Here is a 19,189-nt window from a genome sequence, read left to right as displayed (position 1 = left end):
GTCAGTTCTGCAACGCAATAAAATTGGTATTTACCAAGTCTTTATTTAAATATTTGCCTATAAAGTGTACACGTTTTTTTTCTATTATGCCTTTTATAATTTACAACAAATTTATTTTTAATTTAGTAAATATAGCAAATTGTTTGTCGTTTCAATAAAAGATATCTTCATTGTATTTATTTTGATAAGAGGTTTGTATTTATAAAACTAAATTGGTAAACATTAGTGATAGTGAATTTAACTCAGTCGTTATTTGTGAGAAAAGTTTATGACAGCAAGTAAAGGAAAAACATTTTTGTGATGTGATTATAAAATCTTTACCATACTGAGAATTAATTGAATTCCACTGCTTCTGAATTCCAGTGAGTATTGGTTTCGGTTTGGGGCATGTTCTAGTTTGGGTTCTTGGGCTTGTGGGGCAGCAACACTTACCAGACCACTCAGCAAATAGTGGTAGGTGCGACGGCCGAGTCGCAAATCGCGCACATGCTGGATGAGTATTTGCTTGGCCATTTCCGTGGGGCAGTCCAGGACGATGTGCTTGTTCTCGAAGCGACCGATCTGCTCCAGCGTGTGCAGGAACTCGATGGCCATGCTGACGTTGGAGATGCGCTTGACCAGCTCCACTTGGAAGGACTCGTTGCCGGGCCGCAGGCCCTGGTATATTTGCTGAAGGCGCAGCAGACCTGCGGGGTATCAAGTGTGATCCTGTTAATTAACTGAGTTTCGGGCAAATTTACACACATTCCGGGCCACCCGGACATATGGCCAAATACATAGATGCATTAGCAGAGGCACACAAATTACAGCCATCAACAGTTTTGCGAGTCGTTAGCCACTGCGAAGGAATAAGCCCCTGGCCCCAGGGCCCCCAAACCCCAATCCCCAGTCCCGTATCAACAAGACGAGCATTTGCAGCTCACAGGAAGCCCAGAGGTCGGAAGGGGTCAGACAAGGGGTTACGCCCATCAACCCGACGAGAAACCAAACTCAGGGCGTTATTTACCCCGAAATCTGTTGGTGCAGAAAGCTCGTATTATACTAGCCGAATTAAATTCGGAAATAAGCGCCTTATTTTATTATAACCGTTGCTAATCAGTTGATGCTATCATCTGAATTTATCTCGATTTTCCAACGAAGTGTGTCAACACGTTTTACGATTATGGCAAATAAGAGCAAAATTCTGCAAAAATATAAAGCCCTTAAAACCAAGTCATTTTGTTATTGTTTTTGTGTAAAAATTGCAAAGAGCTTATGAAATTTTACAAGACTCAAAGGTTGTCAAAATGTTCACACAGGAAAAGCCAAAACATAATTTTCTGTGATCGAATATATGAAAAATAAAGTTGAAGTTGTAGAACTTCAGCAATGAAGAAGTAAACTCAACCAACTATGCTTCGAAATCGATTGACATCAAATTTAATAAGAAAGCTTGTGAAATGCTTAGAAATCGATTGACATAAATTTTTAGGTTAAATTTATATATTGGAAGATAAAATAGGATTATATCGATAAAATATATAGCAAATAAAATAATCCCTTTTCATATGCCAATTGACTTACAATTTATGTCAATAGATTTTGAAGCTAAGTTGGATGAGTATTTATACTATTTTAATTTCAACCTACAAAGAATTGAAAATATCGCAATACTTTATCTATAAATGCTTACAAAATGAATTGACATTCATTTATATATTCAAGTTCCTGCCAGTTTTAAATGAGAATTTTTCCATTGAATTTCGTTCACGATTAAATTCTGGTATATTTCTGTTCAGATTTAAATCCTTTCAAATCTGCCTGCACAACGCTCCAGTTTTTTTTTTGTCGCCTGTGCCTTGACATTTGCTTTGTCTAAAAATAGGCCACACATGCCCCGCCCCCTTGGCTGCCACCGCCCCCGCACAAACAAAAGCCAAAGGAGCAAAATCAGTTTCAATTCGAAATTTACCGAAAACGGATACAAGGATGCGATGCGTACATGCCACTGCGTATCCAGGAGATACCCCTGGACGGTTGTATGGGCCCCAGAATTTAGGACGAATGCGGCATGTTGGCAATGCCACGGCCCGGGGCAAGGCCAAGTTTTGGACCACTTGGCAGGGCCGTCGTTATCCTTTTGGGGCTCCGTATTCCGGCATTATCGTCGGCCCACTGCCATCCTGATATGCGCACCAGAATCCGAGTCCTCTGCCAGCGCAATTTGCATTTGTGCTTATTGAGTTATGGCTGCAACTAACTGCTTTCATTCGCACTTAAATCGAGCGCAGGGCTCGAGGCTCCAGCTACTCCCTCTCTCCCTCTCGTCCTCCCGCAGGACTTCCCCCCAACTTTACGAGTCAGAACTCAACGATTCAATGCGCTTGGGACAGAGGAGTACGTACAAACAGACAGCCTGAGAGACGAACGGACGGACGGACAGATGATTTGTATTACAGGCTACGCAGCAAACAAAGAAAAAGGCGAAAGGAGAAATGTGAAGGAGCTGTGGAAAAGCAAGGAAAAGCCAGCCAGGATGCCGAGGATGGAAAAATCTCGACTGGCTCTCGGTGGATGTCGCATGAGACATGGCGGTGCAACTCCAATGCGCCTTCAATTTATGTTTGCGGATAAAATGGGATTTGCTTTTTGCTTCTGGCTTCTGCTGGATTTTGATTTAGACATTGTTGTTGCTGCCGCTGCCACTACTGCTGGCTGCCACGCCCACTGCTACGCACGGGCGGAACGTACTCAATACATTTCCAATTTGTTGTTGCTTTGATTTGCACTTTGTGGGGGGAAGACATATATATCCCGAACTTTTAGGGTATCCAGGGGTAGTTGGGGCAAACGTAACTTAACTTAATTCTTATTAATGAAGATGTAACTTTTAAACGGTGCTATTTAACTATTATTCACTTAACTATACATTTGATTGAAGTTAAATACCGTTGTTAAGTAATAATTTAAAATAATAATAATATATAATATTTGTATACGATTAGTTTATTAAATATTTGTGTGCTGTAGCTTATGATTATTTTGCTTCAAACTCAGTTTTTAAGTCTTGATGGTAAGCTAAATGTAGATTTTAAGCTAAGAAAACTGATGGAATTTGTCACTTTTACCTAACTACGAGGACTAAAGGAAAATGATCAAATCTGAATAATATTTTAAATAAATTCAAAACTGATTATGGTCTGGTCTGATTATGGAATACCAAATGAACATGATACTTTCAAATGAACAAAACCGTACACACGCATTTACTATAATCAACCATTTACGTGGCTAAACATCGACACTCTTTGGGCAAGGCATATATCCTTTAGGGGTATCAAATTGTCCTGCATAATATATAGACTCCCGACTCTATATCTTCCTGTGTGTGTGTGTGTGCTTGTGTGTGTGTGCATGAGTGAGCGGCCATTTTTTGTGCGCTCCGCTCGTTGTGCAATAAATTTTCTGCCTTGCCTTTTATACAATTTCATTTGCTGGCACTTCCTCTGCCTCCCACGAAATCCCCACTCTATTTCGCATCCATTCGCTTGGCTTGTGTTTGGATTTGATTTTTGTGCTTTTTTCGATTCCAGATTTGCCGCCCGGATTTGGATTTGGGGTGTGCAAGTGTGCGAGTGTGCGAGTGTGCGAGTGTGCGAGTGTGCGTGTGTGCATGTGTATCTATGTGTGTGAATCGGAAAATCGAAAGTGTAATTGAAGAGCATGCTGTTGCGGCCGAGGATTTTGTTTTATTTCATTTTTGATATCAAAACATTTTTGTGGCGCACCCCGCATATAATTCGAATTTCCCGATACCCCCCCGCCCATCGACTTTATGGCTCGAAATTGGCATCGCATCCCTCCCAGAGACCAAACCCAATCCCAAACCCAAACCGAACCCACATCCGAATTCAAGTCCCCATCCGCACTCGTATCTTTGTGTATTTGAGCATTTCCGTTGATTTTTATTGTTTTATTTCGAGCTGTGGCCGGCGCTCTTTCATTTTCTTTTATGTAACGAATTTAATTCACAATTATATTTATTTTTTGTACCGCATTGCCAAATTCAATTTGTTTTCGAGTAGCAAGGCGAATTGGAATTGAATTTGAAAAGTGCCAGGAGACGAAGAGGCAGATTGCTGAGCTCGCTGCCACTCAATCTGGCCACTATCTCCATCTCTCCAGTGGCAATGGCTATGCAAATCTGTCAACCACAGCCACGCCCAACTTTCACTCGGATGCGAAAAGTAAACAAGACAATTTGTTATGTTAAACAAAAGTTAGTTTTGCGGAAATGAAGTTTTCCTGCCTTCGCCAGCGACACCAACTCACATAAGCAGATGCAAAGATACACAGATAGTGGAGCTTGGATACAGAAAGAGATACGGATACGGACATCAGATATCACACACGGCTAACAAGTAAGACATTTGCCAACATATTTTATGGACAAACTCGACGGCGGGGAATGAAACGGCAGATAAACAAATGTAATTACTATGGAGAAAGTTGGGAAAAAGTAATGGCCAGTGGGGAAAGCATGGCCTGCCTCCAGCCGCTTTTCATTTCCCGATTGACTGCAAATCCAAATATTCCATAATTTATGCATTAACTGCTTGTAATTAGGATACAGCAGAGGGCCACGCCCCAATTTAGCAGCTTGTTATGGTTTTTTACTGGTCCGCCTGTTGTGCTATCAAAAACTTTGCCGCTTTAATTACTTACAAACTGCGTCGTCGTCGACGGCCTCGTTCGGTTAATGGCAACTGGGAAAATTATGCTGACAAGCTCAAAGGCTTTGCGCATATGTTTTCAATGGCCTCCAAGGGGCGGGGCAGAAGGGGCGGAGAAAAGCGGGCAAAAAGCGGGGAAAAGCGGTAGCTGGCAGCATTAAAAGTATCAAATAACATGAAAGTGAAAGCGCAGTAAACCCCATAATGGTTAAATTAATGGCAGTCAGCCGGAACTGGAGGAACTGGATGCCTCTCCTTTTTCTGGCCAAGGACGAGTCCGTTGTCTTAACGCAATTTGCGCTGCCATTTGACGCAGTTTATGCAAATTCTTCTGTGATTTAAATTATGTAACACTCTCTATGGTGGCAACAATCAGCGCTCGCTTATTATTCATGATGCCCACACTAAACCAGATTCGTTTCAGATTTTTATATCCACACAAAGCACTCATATCGAACGCCGAATTGCCACGGAAGATACATATTTGATGGCCCCAGCCTTTGCTGTCTCGATTTGGATGGTTATTTCGGGCGCAAAGACAATCAAGTCTTTCATCTATAAACAAAACCATTTGCATAATTCTGCAGTTAGGGTTCGGGGGTCGCATTGATTAGCCGTGGGGTTCGTCTTTAATACCTAGGCGGGGTCTTTAATAAACAATAGTGGGCAGTCGAGTGAACTGCTGACGTATTCATTGCAGCATGAGCAAGCAGATTTTCACACATCCTAAAAAGAGCTCACGCACCGTTCTGTATTTGTCTCTCGGCGTCTGTATCTGTATCTGTGCCTTTGTATCTGTATCTTTATCTGTGTATCTGTATCTGTGACTCCTGCGTGGAATGTTTGTTCTTTTTTTTTCTCGCCCTGGCCCCGCAATAAATTTCATTTCACGGCAAGTCAATGTGCTGTTAACACGGCAATGGGCCGAACCACGCCTACTCGGCGCTTTTTCTTCTTTTCTCCCAGATTTCTTCTTCATTTTCGGCAGCTGCCAGGACACACATATAGCTATATATATATATAAACACACGTGTAAGTAAGACATTTACTTTCATTGCAGACTGTTGATTGTATGCTTTTTCATGCCGAAATATCGATGGCAACGTGGCAGACTCGTGGGGTAATGGAGAATTGGTTCTACCACTTATAAAAAGCCTGCGAAATAACACTTTAGCCACGCTCTCATAAGGAGGAGAAATTAATGATTTTGTGGGGCAAAAAAAAAAATATGTGAATTAAAGAAGAGATTTTCTGATGCCTTGGGGATCCTGAAATCTGGCTGGAAACCGGCTAGCCGAGCATCGCCACCTGTCACTTTTGCCTGTACATGTCATTTGTTCTAGTGTCTCGTACGTGCAAATACTTTGCAATTCATTGGCACTGCCTGTCTGTGGGAAATTTGCTTATACGGCTCATTTGACGTGGCTGGCGTCGATGACTGGAAGCGGGACAGCTGCTCGGAGCAGTTAGCATGTCAAGCGGATGGCCCGCCAAGTTGCCCCCATATGGAATGAAGTTATTTCAGCTCGCCTGCCATTTCAATCGGTTGAGTGGAAAGTGATAAGATTGTATTTTCTTTTGCGGAGCGTGCACAATCGTCCTTACTTTAAAGGGCTTCCTTAAATTGGTACGGTTAAATTAAGCAAAATAATACAATTTTGAAGGCACAATTAACATGTAACTTAAGTTTATTTCCAATTAGCTTCTTAATTAATTACTTATTGATTGAAGACAGCTAATAGTACCATATATATACATAGAAGAAATATAAATTATTTATGTTTTGAACACTTTCATTTTGTAACGATTCTCCATAGCTAAATTATTATTTAAAGATAGAGTAGATATATACTCTTAAAGCAAATAGCTTTTCTAAAATCACTATTTTAATTAACCTATCTCTTTGTTAAATTAATAACTTCTGAATAAATTCTTTAAAACTCTATTAAGTGACAAGTACTTAATTCGATCGAATAACTTATTATTTTAATTCCAATTAAACTCTAAAACCCATCTATAGTGTTTAAAATTATTTGAGACTTATTTTAATGCCTGCAATGGAATTTAGTAAACTCTTCAGCTTAAGGATTAAAGGCTAAGCTCGCAAGGAATTTATATGGCCCAAACTTTAAGAGCGAATCTTGTGCGCGGATTTGTTTGATGACCTGTAGATGGCACGCCCGCTTTTCTTGTCTGGAAAATCCAATAGCCGCAGGCAGCACAAGTGTTTTTTAGTGAACAATCTCACACACTCGCGCACATAGACTGCGTAAATATAATGTGGCATAGCCAGGGGCTGGCACGTATTGGAATTTTCCGGCGAGTCAACGAGCTCTGGGCAAATACTATAATTTCGCAGCTAAAAGGAAAATGTGTGTAAGCCAATTTCTCGGCCAAGTCGTAAATACAAGCGAAAATAAACTTATAAGCCGCTGGCCCACTTCGCATGAATTAGATCCCGGCGAGGGGGGAAAAAACCCATAACGAAATATTGTTTGTGTTTGCATCGATTGTTGTTTCTGTTGTGATTGTTCTACACGCCACTCGAAAAACCGTATCTGAAGCCGGCCATTGCCCATAAATAGTTCTTTTTTTGGCCCATTTTTTTTTTGTTCTGGCTAAGGCAAGGCGCAAAATGTTTTTCCTATTTCTTTGTAATAAACTCGTTGGCGCGTCGAATAAACAAAAGAGGAAGCCATTCCAGGACAAAACAGTTGCCTGGCCAAAAACAAAGGCCGTTAAGGGGCGTAAGCGGAGCAACGTGCCAGAAGTTTCCTTGTAAACATGGCCATAAACCAGGCAGCCTAATAGGAAATTCGGGAAAAATGAAAAACGGCCGAGCAATTTTGTCTACCCCGTATCTATTAATTGACCTTTAAGTCATATGCAGGCAATCAGAATTTATTAAGAAGCCACCGAATTGATTGAGTGGCACTAGGCATTTGGCCCGGCTTAAAACAACCGATGAGCCACACAAACACACGCTCAGAGTGAAAGCGGGATGAATAGAGATTAACAAACACAAACGGCCGGGATGGAGATCATAAACTGGCTCGAATTGATTGAGTGCCGTGGGCCACCGCAAAAGATTTTCACGTGGCATTCATTAATAATAATAATGCAAGAGCCAGACACTAACCGTCCGTCCGTCTGTGGCCACATAAACCAATTGTCCGACTGCCAATGGCGCAAAATGTCAGCGAGGAAAAGAGCAGGCGGGGACTCAATGCAGACGGCTGTGTCATTAAACTTTATTTATGCACTGGGTAAATGGAAAATGCTTGCAGAAACTTATAACAAAGCAAATTTACGCTGGAGCGAAAAGGGGAAAGCACGGACACACGGACTTACAACTTCACTCGCAGAAAAAGTACAGAAAATTATTACTTGGATTTTAGATTTAGAAAAGCTTAGCGTAATGCTATTACATTAAAAAGCAATAAAATATATTTTCTTTATTCTGACAAAAAGACAAATTTTAATCGTAGATCCTTAAATTTTACGTTATTCAGATATTTTTTAAATGAAGGTTTGAGCTCTTTAAAAATAACTTTGCTAATCGTAAAAAGTTAATCATTTTTGTCAGCAGGATATGAAAAATATCAGAAACAATTTTCTGGAGTGTACTTCATATTGAGTTGCCACCCGACTCCATAGTTTGCATAGATGAGATTGCGAGAAGCGAAAGCGGAAAAATGTTTATTGACTCGGTCTGCTCCTTTCGAATCCGCTTCCTCATTCTATTTTAGTCCAGGGCCATGTATTAGTATGCATGCTGGTTGTACTCACCATCGTGGGAATCGTAGAGATAAATTATTTTTCGCCAGCCATAAAATTGTATTGTATCAATGATGGCCTGATGATAATCCGGGCGCATGCTGAGGGCAAAGTCGAGGAAGCCAGACGATGGCGTAAGCACCTAAAACGCGAAAATTATGGAAAGCAGCCGCAAATCGGGTGAGAAGGAGTGGGGGGGGAGAGCAAGGACATGGCGAGTTAGTAAACATGAATCATTATTGAGTGCTCATTGTTGTTGGGCCCTGCTTTTGGGCTCGTTTCGGGCATTTGCCTGGTTGATTTATAGGGCGCTCGACCTAAACGAGGCCAAAAGTGTGTTATAAATTTTTAAAGCGCACGCACACGACGGCCGGGGCAGGACATCATTAGAAACAAGTGGCCAGGTTGCCCGGCTCCGGCTCGGTCCCAGCTCACTAGTATTTATAATGATTTGTACCTGGGCGGCTCATAAATATTTGCCACTGGCCCAGTCCCAGGACCAGCTGTGTGCGAAGTGCTTTTCGGGTGGGCTTTTCAAGGTTACCAATTTATATTGCGAGCCAGCAGTGCGTATGATTAATATTTCATATTTAAATAGGCAAACGACCTTGGCACTCGCTTGGTCTCGCTTTAATATTTATTAATGCCTTAATGGGCTCACCTTCTCGGGGAACCAGGGCGTCACGAAGGGCATCTGGAAGGTGTTCGAGTAGGAGTGCAGCGTATCGAAGGAATCGGGCGAGACAGCGCCCAGCATCGAGTATACGCCCCGTGAGAACTGATTGCAAACTGCAGAGAAGGAAGTGAATTGGAAAATACATTTAACTAGTAACTTAGTAAGTGTAATTGTTTTAAAATATTGCTAAGCATTTTCTTCTCGTCTAAACGAATTATTATTTGAAATTATTTATTTATTTAATAGAATTTGAACAGAACATAATAATTATAAATTTCAGACTTAAATTAATTTAATTTTTCAATCAAGTCAAATATATTATAATTGAATTTATAAATAATTTAAATTTAAAATCATTGGCAGTTATAATTAAATAAGGTTTATTTGCAGACTGAAAATATGAAAAGTATAACTTTGCAATGTCCTCTTGATATTTGAAATGAAAGAAACCAAACGTAAAAGCAATTTGTATCGTCTTTCAGCTGAATAGAATGGCAAAATCATAAAACAAAATGAAAAAATCAGAAAATATAATGGAAGACTGTATAAAAATGCGCATAATTAATATATTTTCTGCGTAACGAGATATCTTGTGGTGTATTTGCATTTTATATTGTTGCAGTACCTACAAATATTGGTGAACGTCGATTGCATCCCATCAATTTAATTCAGAGCTGAATCAAAATTCAATAGCTCAAATAATTATCGCCTAACGAGAGTTTTGAGTTCGTGATTCGCCCCATAGAGATATTGAATTTCCCCACCCGATACTCACTCAGTCGTGACAATTTGAAGGCATCCGCCGTGTTGATCACGTCCACGTAGGCCTGCAACTCGAATCGGCGGGATGAGACGTTCAGGTTGTGATTGAGCATCGCATACTTGAAGGCCGACTGCACCTCGTCGGTGCCCTGCTCGAAAATGGCACCTGTTTCAGGTATTCAGGTGTTCGGGTTTTCCCAGGTAGAAGGCGGCATGCAAAGATGTGTAAAATTGCTGTTAGTGCTCGACTCGTGGAAAAGTTTCGCTTTTTCGGGGATGCTGCTCCATCGAAATTGTCAATTAAGTTCAAAGCAAAGGCACTTTAAACTTTGTAATTGCTTTTGCGCTCGAATTTTATTTGTGTTGTTGCTCTTGTAATTTTTTCTTCTCTTTTTTTTTTTGGGAAAACTTTGTTGCTGCCATTCTGGCTTGTGTTGTTGTTGTGGTGGGCAATTTGAGCCAATTTTTAAGTGGCGTTTGCAGCAAGCTAATAAGCGTGGCGTTTCAGTTTTCAAAGTGGCCAACGAAAAATTGAGGAATAAAACGAAAAGAATGAAACTGACTCTTGGCCAACTTCATTTGGCAGATGATTCCCGGGAAAATGCAGGGAAAGATAACAAAGAGCTTAAAACATTATTGATTTAAGAATGTTGAAACGCTTTTGCATTTTTTTTACGATTTATTAAATTAAAACTCTTAAATAAATGAGTTCATGAGTTATATATTTTTTTTATTAAGGATAAACTTATGTTGGATTTCGCAGAAAAATCAAAAATTTAATAGTTGTGATGTTCAGAATTTTATAAAGAGCTTTATAAAAAATGAATAGGGCTTTCAAGTATTTAATTTTTAATATAATATGAAATTTTATAAGCTTTTAAAGCGAAACGTTCGCATATGAATTATTTGGACCGTGAAAGGTGGTTTCTCTGAGTGTTTAAGAAAACGGTGAATTTTGGGGGCGTTCTAGCCATTTTGCAGCTGAGGCGTGTGCAGCTGAGCGGTTATAAAATAAAAGTAAGTGCCAGGACAAAACCAGGACACCAGAGGCAGCCGGTGGGAGGCTGCAGCTCGAGTCGCTGTCAGATGCATTGGGCTTACGGTTACGGTTACTCACCTAATGGGATTTTCTCGGTTAATGATGGCTGTGCGCTAACTCCCCCGCCGCCGTCCCCGTTTCCACCGCTGCTCCATGTTAGCCATAATAAAAAGCTTGGCCAAAGGCAGCTCAACTTTAAGCCAAAGCGCATTTTGCAGCCCGTTGATACTGCTGCGGATGCTGCCGTTGCTGCCTTGTTGTTATTGCTATATCCTTGCTATATCCTATTCCTGCGGAGCAGGACTCCACTTGTTGTTGCTGCTAATTCCGCTTTTCCCCTTATTTTCTGCACTTGTAGTCGTAGTCGTAGTTGTAGTTGTAGTTGTTGTGGCGTTCGCTTGTCGTCGCTGGCATTGCGAGCATTTTGCCGCACTTAGCGCAGCATTTGCATAATTTGTGCTGCCTGCATTTATTTTCGGTTCAGCGATGGAGAGGGGAGGAAGGGGGGCCAAAAAAAGGTATGTTAAATATATCAGAAGATTTTCGGGAGATTTCGTGTTAGGTTATCATGCAAATTGCGTCCGTGTAAGTCGCTTAAATTTTCGGCTTTGTGTGCTTAATTAAACGTTTTCCTGCTTATTGGGGCAAATTAGTATGTATTTTTTAATCCCACCCTTTGAACCACCCCAGCTATTCACTCTGGCACGCGTTGGCCTGCACGTGTCTTCAACACCTGAAAAGCTGGCAACTGCACAGGAAAAAATTACACTAAGTAGTCACTGAATTGGAACTTTTTCGGCATAATATAAGGTGCAAACATTATTTTTAAACTATCACAATTGGGCCTTTAAAAGCATGACAATTAGAGTTAATATAGTCCGGGATGCTACAAAAATATTTTTTATTCCAATTGCAAACTATACATTGGTGTCACGGAAATTGATTGACTTTGTGCAAGTTCTTAAAACTCAAGCAAATAGTTATCTTAAACTATTTGTAAATATTATTGCTAAGAACCCGTGTGCTTTGCATTTGGTAAACATTTTTTAAGCCTTCTGTAGCCAAAGACCTTATAGATTTTTGTTTTATCTTAGAATAGAACAGAGTCTTTATATATACGCAATAGAGATATGTAAATAACCCCGTATTTTTTATTGGCAAGGTTTTTTATATAAGAAACTAAATATTTTTATAATTTAAAATTCAATTTTCTTTGGAGACTTTTGGTAGTATTTTCTGGATTTACATTATATCAATTACACCTATAACGCTTATACAATTTATGTGAACAAATACATAAATACATTTGTATTGAAAAATGTGACTGATAGCATTTACTATTTCTTTGAAGCATTTCATTATTTAAGACTACTTCGGTTGGCATTTTCTTGCTCTGTAGCAACAGGTAAACGGGCAACTGGCAACTGGCACCTGGCACAATGGCAGCCGACTTGGCAACTGTCGCGTTCCATTCACTTTCCGCTGAGGCTAGCATTTGCGAGTGTGTGTGCCCAGTGAACTGTATGCAAATATGTACACCTGGTCTATATGCAGGTGTGCGGTGTGTGTGGGTGTGTGTGTCTCCTCATGCGACTGCTCTTGCTGTTGTGTTTGTGCGTTGTCAGTGTGTCACTGTGCCAGCAGCTTGTGCAGTTATTGTTGCCTCAGCCTCTGTCGTCCTGCCACGCCTCCTTTGCAACCTACCGCCCCCTGGGCACGCCCCCGCGGCGCATATCCCCCAGTCGTTATCCTTTCGGTTCGCTGACTGTTTTTGTGCTGATTTTGCGCTTATTTTAAATGTCCTTTATGCATGTTGTTTTTCTGCGCCCTCTTTGCTGCTTTATTTTTGTTTACGTTTTTGTTTTATGCCTTTTATTGTTAATTATTTAAAATTGCAGAGCTCGGGCTGACTGAGTGACTGCCCGCTTGGCTGTGTGACTCGGGCTGTCGGTCTGTGGGTCCCTCCTCTCGAAAATGTCTGTTTTCCATATCCCTTTGGCCTTTTTCCCTGTTTTCCGCCCCCTTTCGAACCTCTCGAACGCACGCTTATTGGAATTTTATTTTTGGATCGCCGTTTTTTTATGTGGGGGGAAATGTTTTTACGTTTCACGTCTGCATTCCCCCGGGGCTTTAAGAATGGTTTAATTTTTGAAATTGTTTTTAAATCGGCTTATTTGAGGTATGCCGCACAAAAGCGGCCCCATCTGTATGCGCTCCGTTCCCGTTAACTCTTGAACATTGCTGGGGTACATCATATTGGTTTTGGTATTTTTAAAGGATAAATATTCATAGCTTGGGCATTTGCTTATCTGATTTTGGTTTGGGGAAAATCGAATGCAGTTTACCTTTTACTATTTTTGTAAACATTTTATACTGCTGATGCATGCACAGATTTTATCTTTACAAATATGTAGATTGTAATATAGCATGCAGAAGGCATAATTTATTTTTTAAAAATATCAAAGTTGTGTATACTGTTTGAAATTTATATCCGCAATATTTTCTACTTGCTATCTTATTCCTTTAGTGGTTAGGAAAAAGCTAATTAAAAGTTATGAAGGCACACTTTCTAAATGTTAATTACACAGAAAGTGTAAAAGCTAGCTAAGCTATCTTGCAATCAAATCGAATTCCTAGAAACTAAAGGGTAATAGATAGACCCTCTCCAGAGTTCGTTCCCCTGTACTTAAAATGCTCCATCCTTTGAAGTTTGTTTTGCTGCTTAACCACTCTTTAAGCATATCAGTTACAGTAACTAATCCCCCGGGCGGCAAAAAAAAGGGAACCCTTTCTCTGCGACTGGGCCCATTCATTCATTAGGCAAACATTGACCGAAGCAATCTACATAAAACCACTTGAGTGAAAAGTTGCAGTCTGTTCAGAGTCTATTTTAGTCGGGCCCATAAAAACCAGAGTCCAGACCAGGATCCCAATTCGAGTACCAGAACGGGGATGAAGCAAAGGCGACATCGCCGTGGAACGGGCTTACTCATCGCGAACGGGATTATTTAGCGCATTTAGAAAATAGGTTAACAGACGCTTAATATTCATATAGCCGTGGCTCGAGGCTCTGGCACTCGGAACTTTATTCGTTATAATGACGATGGCAAAACTAACGTAGAGTGCGACAAGAGCTGCGACTCGGCCAGTTTCCATTAAACGAATGATCCCACTTAATTAAATTTAAATTAGGAGCCTAAAGTTGAACGTCACGGACGTTTAAGTGGCTCTGAGTTGAATCGGCCGGGACTTGGCTTATTTAGAGGGGGCCAAACAAAAAGACGGCCGAGACACAGGCGGACCCAGATAAGTGAAACGAATGAATGGGCATTTAGGCCGGAGGAGCTGAGAAGTCGAGGAGCTGCATCGCTGTCCTGCAGAGGCACTTCCGTTAATTAAATAATTATTTTGTAGCCACTTGCTGATTACTTTTTGCCCGACTTTCGCCTCTATTCATTCGCAACTTAACACGTTGCTCCGGCTGGAGATACTGGATATTGTATACTGTATACTGGATCCGGATCCCTGGCTGACCTTTGCGAGTGGCCCAGTAATTTACAGCCAGCCAGATGATAGGGATCGCCCAGAGTCGGGACCTTCAAAATTTGCCTTTCAAAACGAACTCTCCCACAATGTTTTTTGCCTTTTCCCTTGTCGACGGGCACGTGCGACCCGTGGATGAAAAACAAAACACGATGCCAGGTATTTAGCGAATCCGGGGAGATAAAAATGTAACAGGAAAATTATTAGGCCGCAGATAAAATCCATAATATAAGGCAGCTCATTTGCATTTCAATGAGGTGATTAGTATGCCAATGTCATGCCGAAAAAGCAAGGCAACCACCGAAACCCAATAACTGGGGATATCTGAATTTTCAATTTGCCATCATTTCTAATTTATATATACGACACTTGATTATATCTGTTTTTTGTTTTGTGTGCCAAAAATATATCTTTATCATTTGGTATTTATTTACATGACTCTCTTTTAATGTTTGCATGCCAAATATTTGCTTTGTATTTAGCCTTAGACCCGCCAAGATGTAAAGAAATCCTGGCAATCGAAGACAAGTGCCCCGATAATTGATAATTTATTTTTCTGCCTCTGAATCTGACAATTTCCCATGCCAACGAAAGCCAAAGTCACAAATAATGAGCACAAATTCCGCTGTTTATATTAATGCTCGTCAATAACCAAAGGTCGGGGCACTCACGGAGTCGCCGAGTCATTCCCAGTCAGTCATTTACTCAGTCAGTCATTCATTCAGTCAGTCATTCAGTCAGTCAGTCAATGGGGCCTCAACAAATTTAGCAACTTACAAAAAAGAGGGCCGGGCATTTGTCGCTGTTCATTTGCGGCTTACAATTCCTTCCAGTCTTTGAGATTTATTTTTCTTTCCTTTATATATATTTTTTTTTTTTTTTTTTGGTGGCTTGTAAGTTGTTTGGTCACACACAGCACACTTAAATTGCGGCTTTTCTTGCTTAGCTTTTTCTTTTGGGCGAAACTTGAGGAATATTTGGGAATTGGCTCTTAAGCGACTTTTACATTTGCATAAGCTGGCACACAATTTTGAAAATGATTGCCGCTACTTTATTATCACTTAATGCGCGCGACTCCGGTCCGGTTTTTCTTTTCTTTCTTTTTCTTTTTTTGCCTTGCGGTTTCTTTTATCACTCGCCTCGAATTCGGTTTTTTGGCCCGATCCGTGTTGGAGTTCGTTGAGGTCCGTCCGATTTTCCGAATTTCCGATTTCCCTAGACCGCTAGAGAGCCAGCATCCTTATGACTATCCGCCGTAATCGTCCTGTTTGACGCGCGCACGACTGAGTACTGAGTTGGATGCTGAGCAGGTGTGGTTGAGACTCGAAATCCGGCTGGGCGACAAAGCTACAAAACGCAGGCTCTCTCTCGGAGTTCGGAAAATCTCGGAAAACTCGGAGGCTGTGCTCAGTGTACTAAAAAGGGCGGCTCGGCGAGAGATTTTCCAGCTGAGAGAGAGAGCGCACACGCAATTGTCTGCAAAGCGGCCAAAAGGCGAGAGAACCCGCCAACAGACGCGTGTTTCTGGCAGTGTTACTGACCTAGTAACCATTTTTTTTCTTCTTGAAATTTACTCTTGGCCAAAACAACAACAGCAGCAATAACAACTAGAGTACATCTTGTCGTTCTCTGGTCGGTTGCCCTTTTATTGCCCGCTCGTGAGTGCAGCACAATCTGCAATTGTTGCTGTTGCTGTTGGCAGTTGGTTAGTTGTTAAGCCAAAGCCGAGTGTTAGCCGGAATCCATAACCTGAACTTAGTAGCCGAATTCAATTAAAGCGCTTTAAGAAAGCCTCCTGCCTTCGCCACTACATATGGAAACAGAAAACAAAACTTACTTGGGTTCTTTAAGAAAGCTTATAAATGTTGAATCAAAGTGAATTTGGTCAAAAAAGTACATTAAAGGGTAATTTATGAAAAGCAGATGACAATTGCTATTTATAAAATGGAATAGGAAAAATAATACCTCAATAAAAATACTTGAAAATTGTAAATTACTTTAATTTCGTAATGGAACATCTGTTCTATTCTATGCTATCAAAAGTTAAAAAGTTTGTCTGTTAAATTTGGTACACATTATAAAAAGTAAAAATTACTCAATTTAAATAAGCATTATATAAAAATACACTAATAAAAGAGGTGCAGAGAAAGTGCTGCCCGCATCGTCGCTTATTTTCGCCTGGATCCAATCCGAGTTCTTATACACATCGGTGTACACAGATGGCAGGTCGGCGGAGCCACAACCCACCAGAATACTCACGATCCCGTAGACCGTATTTTCGTGCATCAGTGGAGACCCCCAGTCGCCGACGCACGGTTGTTGTGCCGTCAAATTGTTGTCGTCTATGGCGCAAAGGAGGTCAAATATTGGGACCTTCAGAAGTTCGGCGCACTTGAGGGAGTCTATAATCTTCACGTCGATATGGAGCATGTACGAGGCAAGCGGACCGGCCTAGATAAACACATAAGCACATATTAGTAACATATTTCCAAAAGATCGAGATCATTTTTATGCCCTTGCAGAGCGTGTTATAATTTCAGTTAGTTCAGTTTGCAATGCAGTCAAAGAGACATTTCCGACCCTATAAAGTACATACAGTATATTGAGCATCACCAGGAGACCCATGTCCGTCGGTCCGTCTGTCCGATTCTGTATGACTTAGAGCTGAATGAAACTATCCCAAAAGTCTTCTATTCTCTTGTTGGTGTATATAAAACGGAACAACATACATTCTACAAAATATAACTTCGTTGTTTGTAAAGATATACTCCGATATGTAGTATTTTCAATTAATTTAATTTTAATAAAAAACTGATGAAAAATGTCTTAAAAAACAACATGGCTCTATTGTTTTTAGACATATACACAAACAATTCAAAATTCTAGAACATTACATTTTTGCTGCAAGGGCTTATTAACTTTGCTTCCTTTTCTGTTAAATATATTTTAAAACAAGAAAGAAAAGCTAACTTCGGGCGGAGCCGAAGTTGATATACCCTTGCAGAATATTCTGTAAATTATATTCTCCAAAATTATTCATATGATGCAATCTTAATACTCATAAAAAATCCCAACTTCCTAACTTCACAAACACCAAAGTTATGGCATTTCCGATCAATCAGTTATATGGCAGCTATAGGATATAGTCGGCCGATCTTTATGAAATTTGGTAGGTCGGATTGATTGGCCAAATATAAAACCCATATAAAATTGCAACTTCCTAACTTAACAAACAGCAGAGTTATGGCATTTCCGATCAATCAGTTATATGGCAGCTATAGGATATAGTCGGCCGATCCCGGCCGTTCCGACTTATATACTGCGTGCAAAGGAAAGAAGGGTGTGTGCAAAGTTTCAATTCGATATCTTTAAAACTGAGAGACTAGTTCGCGTAGAAACAGACAGACGGACAGACAGACGGACAGACGGACAGACGGACAGACGGACAGACGGACATGGCTATATCAACTCAGGAGGTGATCCTGATCAAGAATATATATACTTTATAGGGTCGGAGATGTCTCCTTCACTGCGTTGCACACTTTTGACCAAAATTATAATACCCTCTGCAAGGGTATAATAATGTGATTGGTGACCTTAACAAGGGGGTATATGTTGCCAACCGTCAACAAAATACTTTAAATAACTTAAAGCGTCAATAAGTTGGACAGTTTGCAGTACAATCTAAACCAATTCTATAACTCGAAGTCTCCACAAATCGAAATCATTCTGGTGACAGTTGTAGAGTACAAGTTATAATAGCTCGACTCAATACATTAAAACGTTATTTCTTTTGTTTTGTAAACTTTGCCAATTTAGTTTTAATGACATATATGTGTAAATGATTGCCTATCTCACTTACTAGAAACATTCGTCCCCAGCCCATGACCAAACATAGGGTACCAGGTTCAGGAGGATGTTGGGGCAACCTAGCCACAGAAATGTACTTATTGTTCCTTGGCAGTGGTTGCTTCAACTTTAATAGTCCGATATCCTGTTTATTGACCATTGTAAAGTTGTCAGGCAAAATTATATTCTGTACAGGAGTTACAAAGGTCCTGTGCTTAATATATTTGAGTCTGTTGACAGAGGCAGCAACAATGAGCAGCATTCGACTGGCATACTTAATCCTTCGTTTGCTGCGAAATTGCTTAAATATTAATTAACTAACTAAAGCGAACGGAATACCCACTTAATCAGGCAGTGCGAGGAGGTCAAAACATACAGTGGAGACAGGATAACCCCAGTACAGAAATGATTGTCTCCAAAATACTTCAACGCAGTTCGCGTCCTAATGGATACTACATAATTCGACAATCGTAAGGTCTCTTCGTTAAATTGGGCGTCGGATAAGCGCTTAGCACGATTGAAGGATATAGAAGAATCATTCTGCGACGGATCTGCACGGCATGAATGTGGCAGAAGTAGTGAAAGTATTACACAACACAACAAATTTCGACTTCTCATGACAGCGTTTTCAAGGGTTTGGTGTTTGTTCTAATTTCAGTAACAATTTGTAACTTAACTGGAATTGAAACAAACATCTGAAATGTGTTATGTTTCGTTACCATTTTCACTCTGAATTTCAAGTTTGGTTAACAGTGCAGAATTTAGAGTGCCCCAGAATTGGCTGCAACAAAAGTGAAGGGATTAAGTAAGTGGCAGCAGAACAAACCGTTT

The 19,189-nt window shown here is 40.5% G+C and overlaps 2 protein-coding genes across 3 annotated transcripts in view; both read right to left on the bottom strand.

Annotated features, from left to right (window-relative positions):
* LOC108041223 (glutamate receptor 1) overlaps positions 1-15,781 on the bottom strand; it is a 28,899-nt gene extending 13,118 nt beyond the window's left edge. Inside the window, 6 exon segments of the mRNA XM_044457872.1 lie at positions 433-686; positions 8,502-8,631; positions 9,151-9,278; positions 9,941-10,093; positions 11,045-11,429; positions 15,287-15,781. Of these exon segments, the coding sequence (XP_044313807.1) occupies positions 433-686; positions 8,502-8,631; positions 9,151-9,278; positions 9,941-10,093; positions 11,045-11,177 (798 nt within the window). The 5' untranslated portion in view covers positions 11,178-11,429; positions 15,287-15,781.
* Positions 15,782-16,485: 704 nt separating this feature from the next.
* On the bottom strand, positions 16,486-18,983 carry LOC108051862 (protein C activator). 2 transcript variants are annotated; one of them, XM_044458031.1, is made up of 3 exons: positions 18,702-18,983; positions 18,372-18,648; positions 16,486-16,960 (listed from the first exon to the last, which is right to left on the bottom strand). In XM_044458031.1, the coding sequence occupies exons 1-3, from the start codon at positions 18,974-18,976 to the stop codon at positions 16,610-16,612; spliced, it is 903 nt and encodes a 300-aa protein (XP_044313966.1). In that variant the 5' UTR covers positions 18,977-18,983; the 3' UTR covers positions 16,486-16,609. The 2 variants fall into 2 exon arrangements, with proteins under 2 accessions (XP_044313966.1, XP_044313967.1); XM_044458032.1 differs by having other exon boundaries at positions 18,735-18,983.
* Between the last annotated feature and the right edge of the window lie 206 nt (positions 18,984-19,189).

This window comes from Drosophila rhopaloa, unplaced genomic scaffold, assembly GCF_018152115.1.
Source record: "Drosophila rhopaloa isolate 14029-0021.01 unplaced genomic scaffold, ASM1815211v1 contig_163, whole genome shotgun sequence".
Taxonomy (NCBI): domain Eukaryota; kingdom Metazoa; phylum Arthropoda; class Insecta; order Diptera; family Drosophilidae; genus Drosophila; species Drosophila rhopaloa.
Note: the sequence above shows the minus strand (reverse complement) of the source record. Positions and strands in the feature narration are given on the sequence as shown.

Coding starts and splice junctions, on each gene's coding strand:
- LOC108051862 (XM_044458031.1), bottom strand. CDS start 18,976: ATGAGAAGTCGAAATTTGTTGTGTTGTGTAATACTTTCACTACTTCTG. Junction 18,649..18,701: donor TCCTCGCACTGCCTGATTAA/GTGGGTATTCCG, acceptor GCAATTTCGCAG/CAAACGAAGGATTAAGTATG. Junction 16,961..18,371: donor GCTGGGGACGAATGTTTCTA/GTAAGTGAGATA, acceptor GTGTTTATCTAG/GCCGGTCCGCTTGCCTCGTA.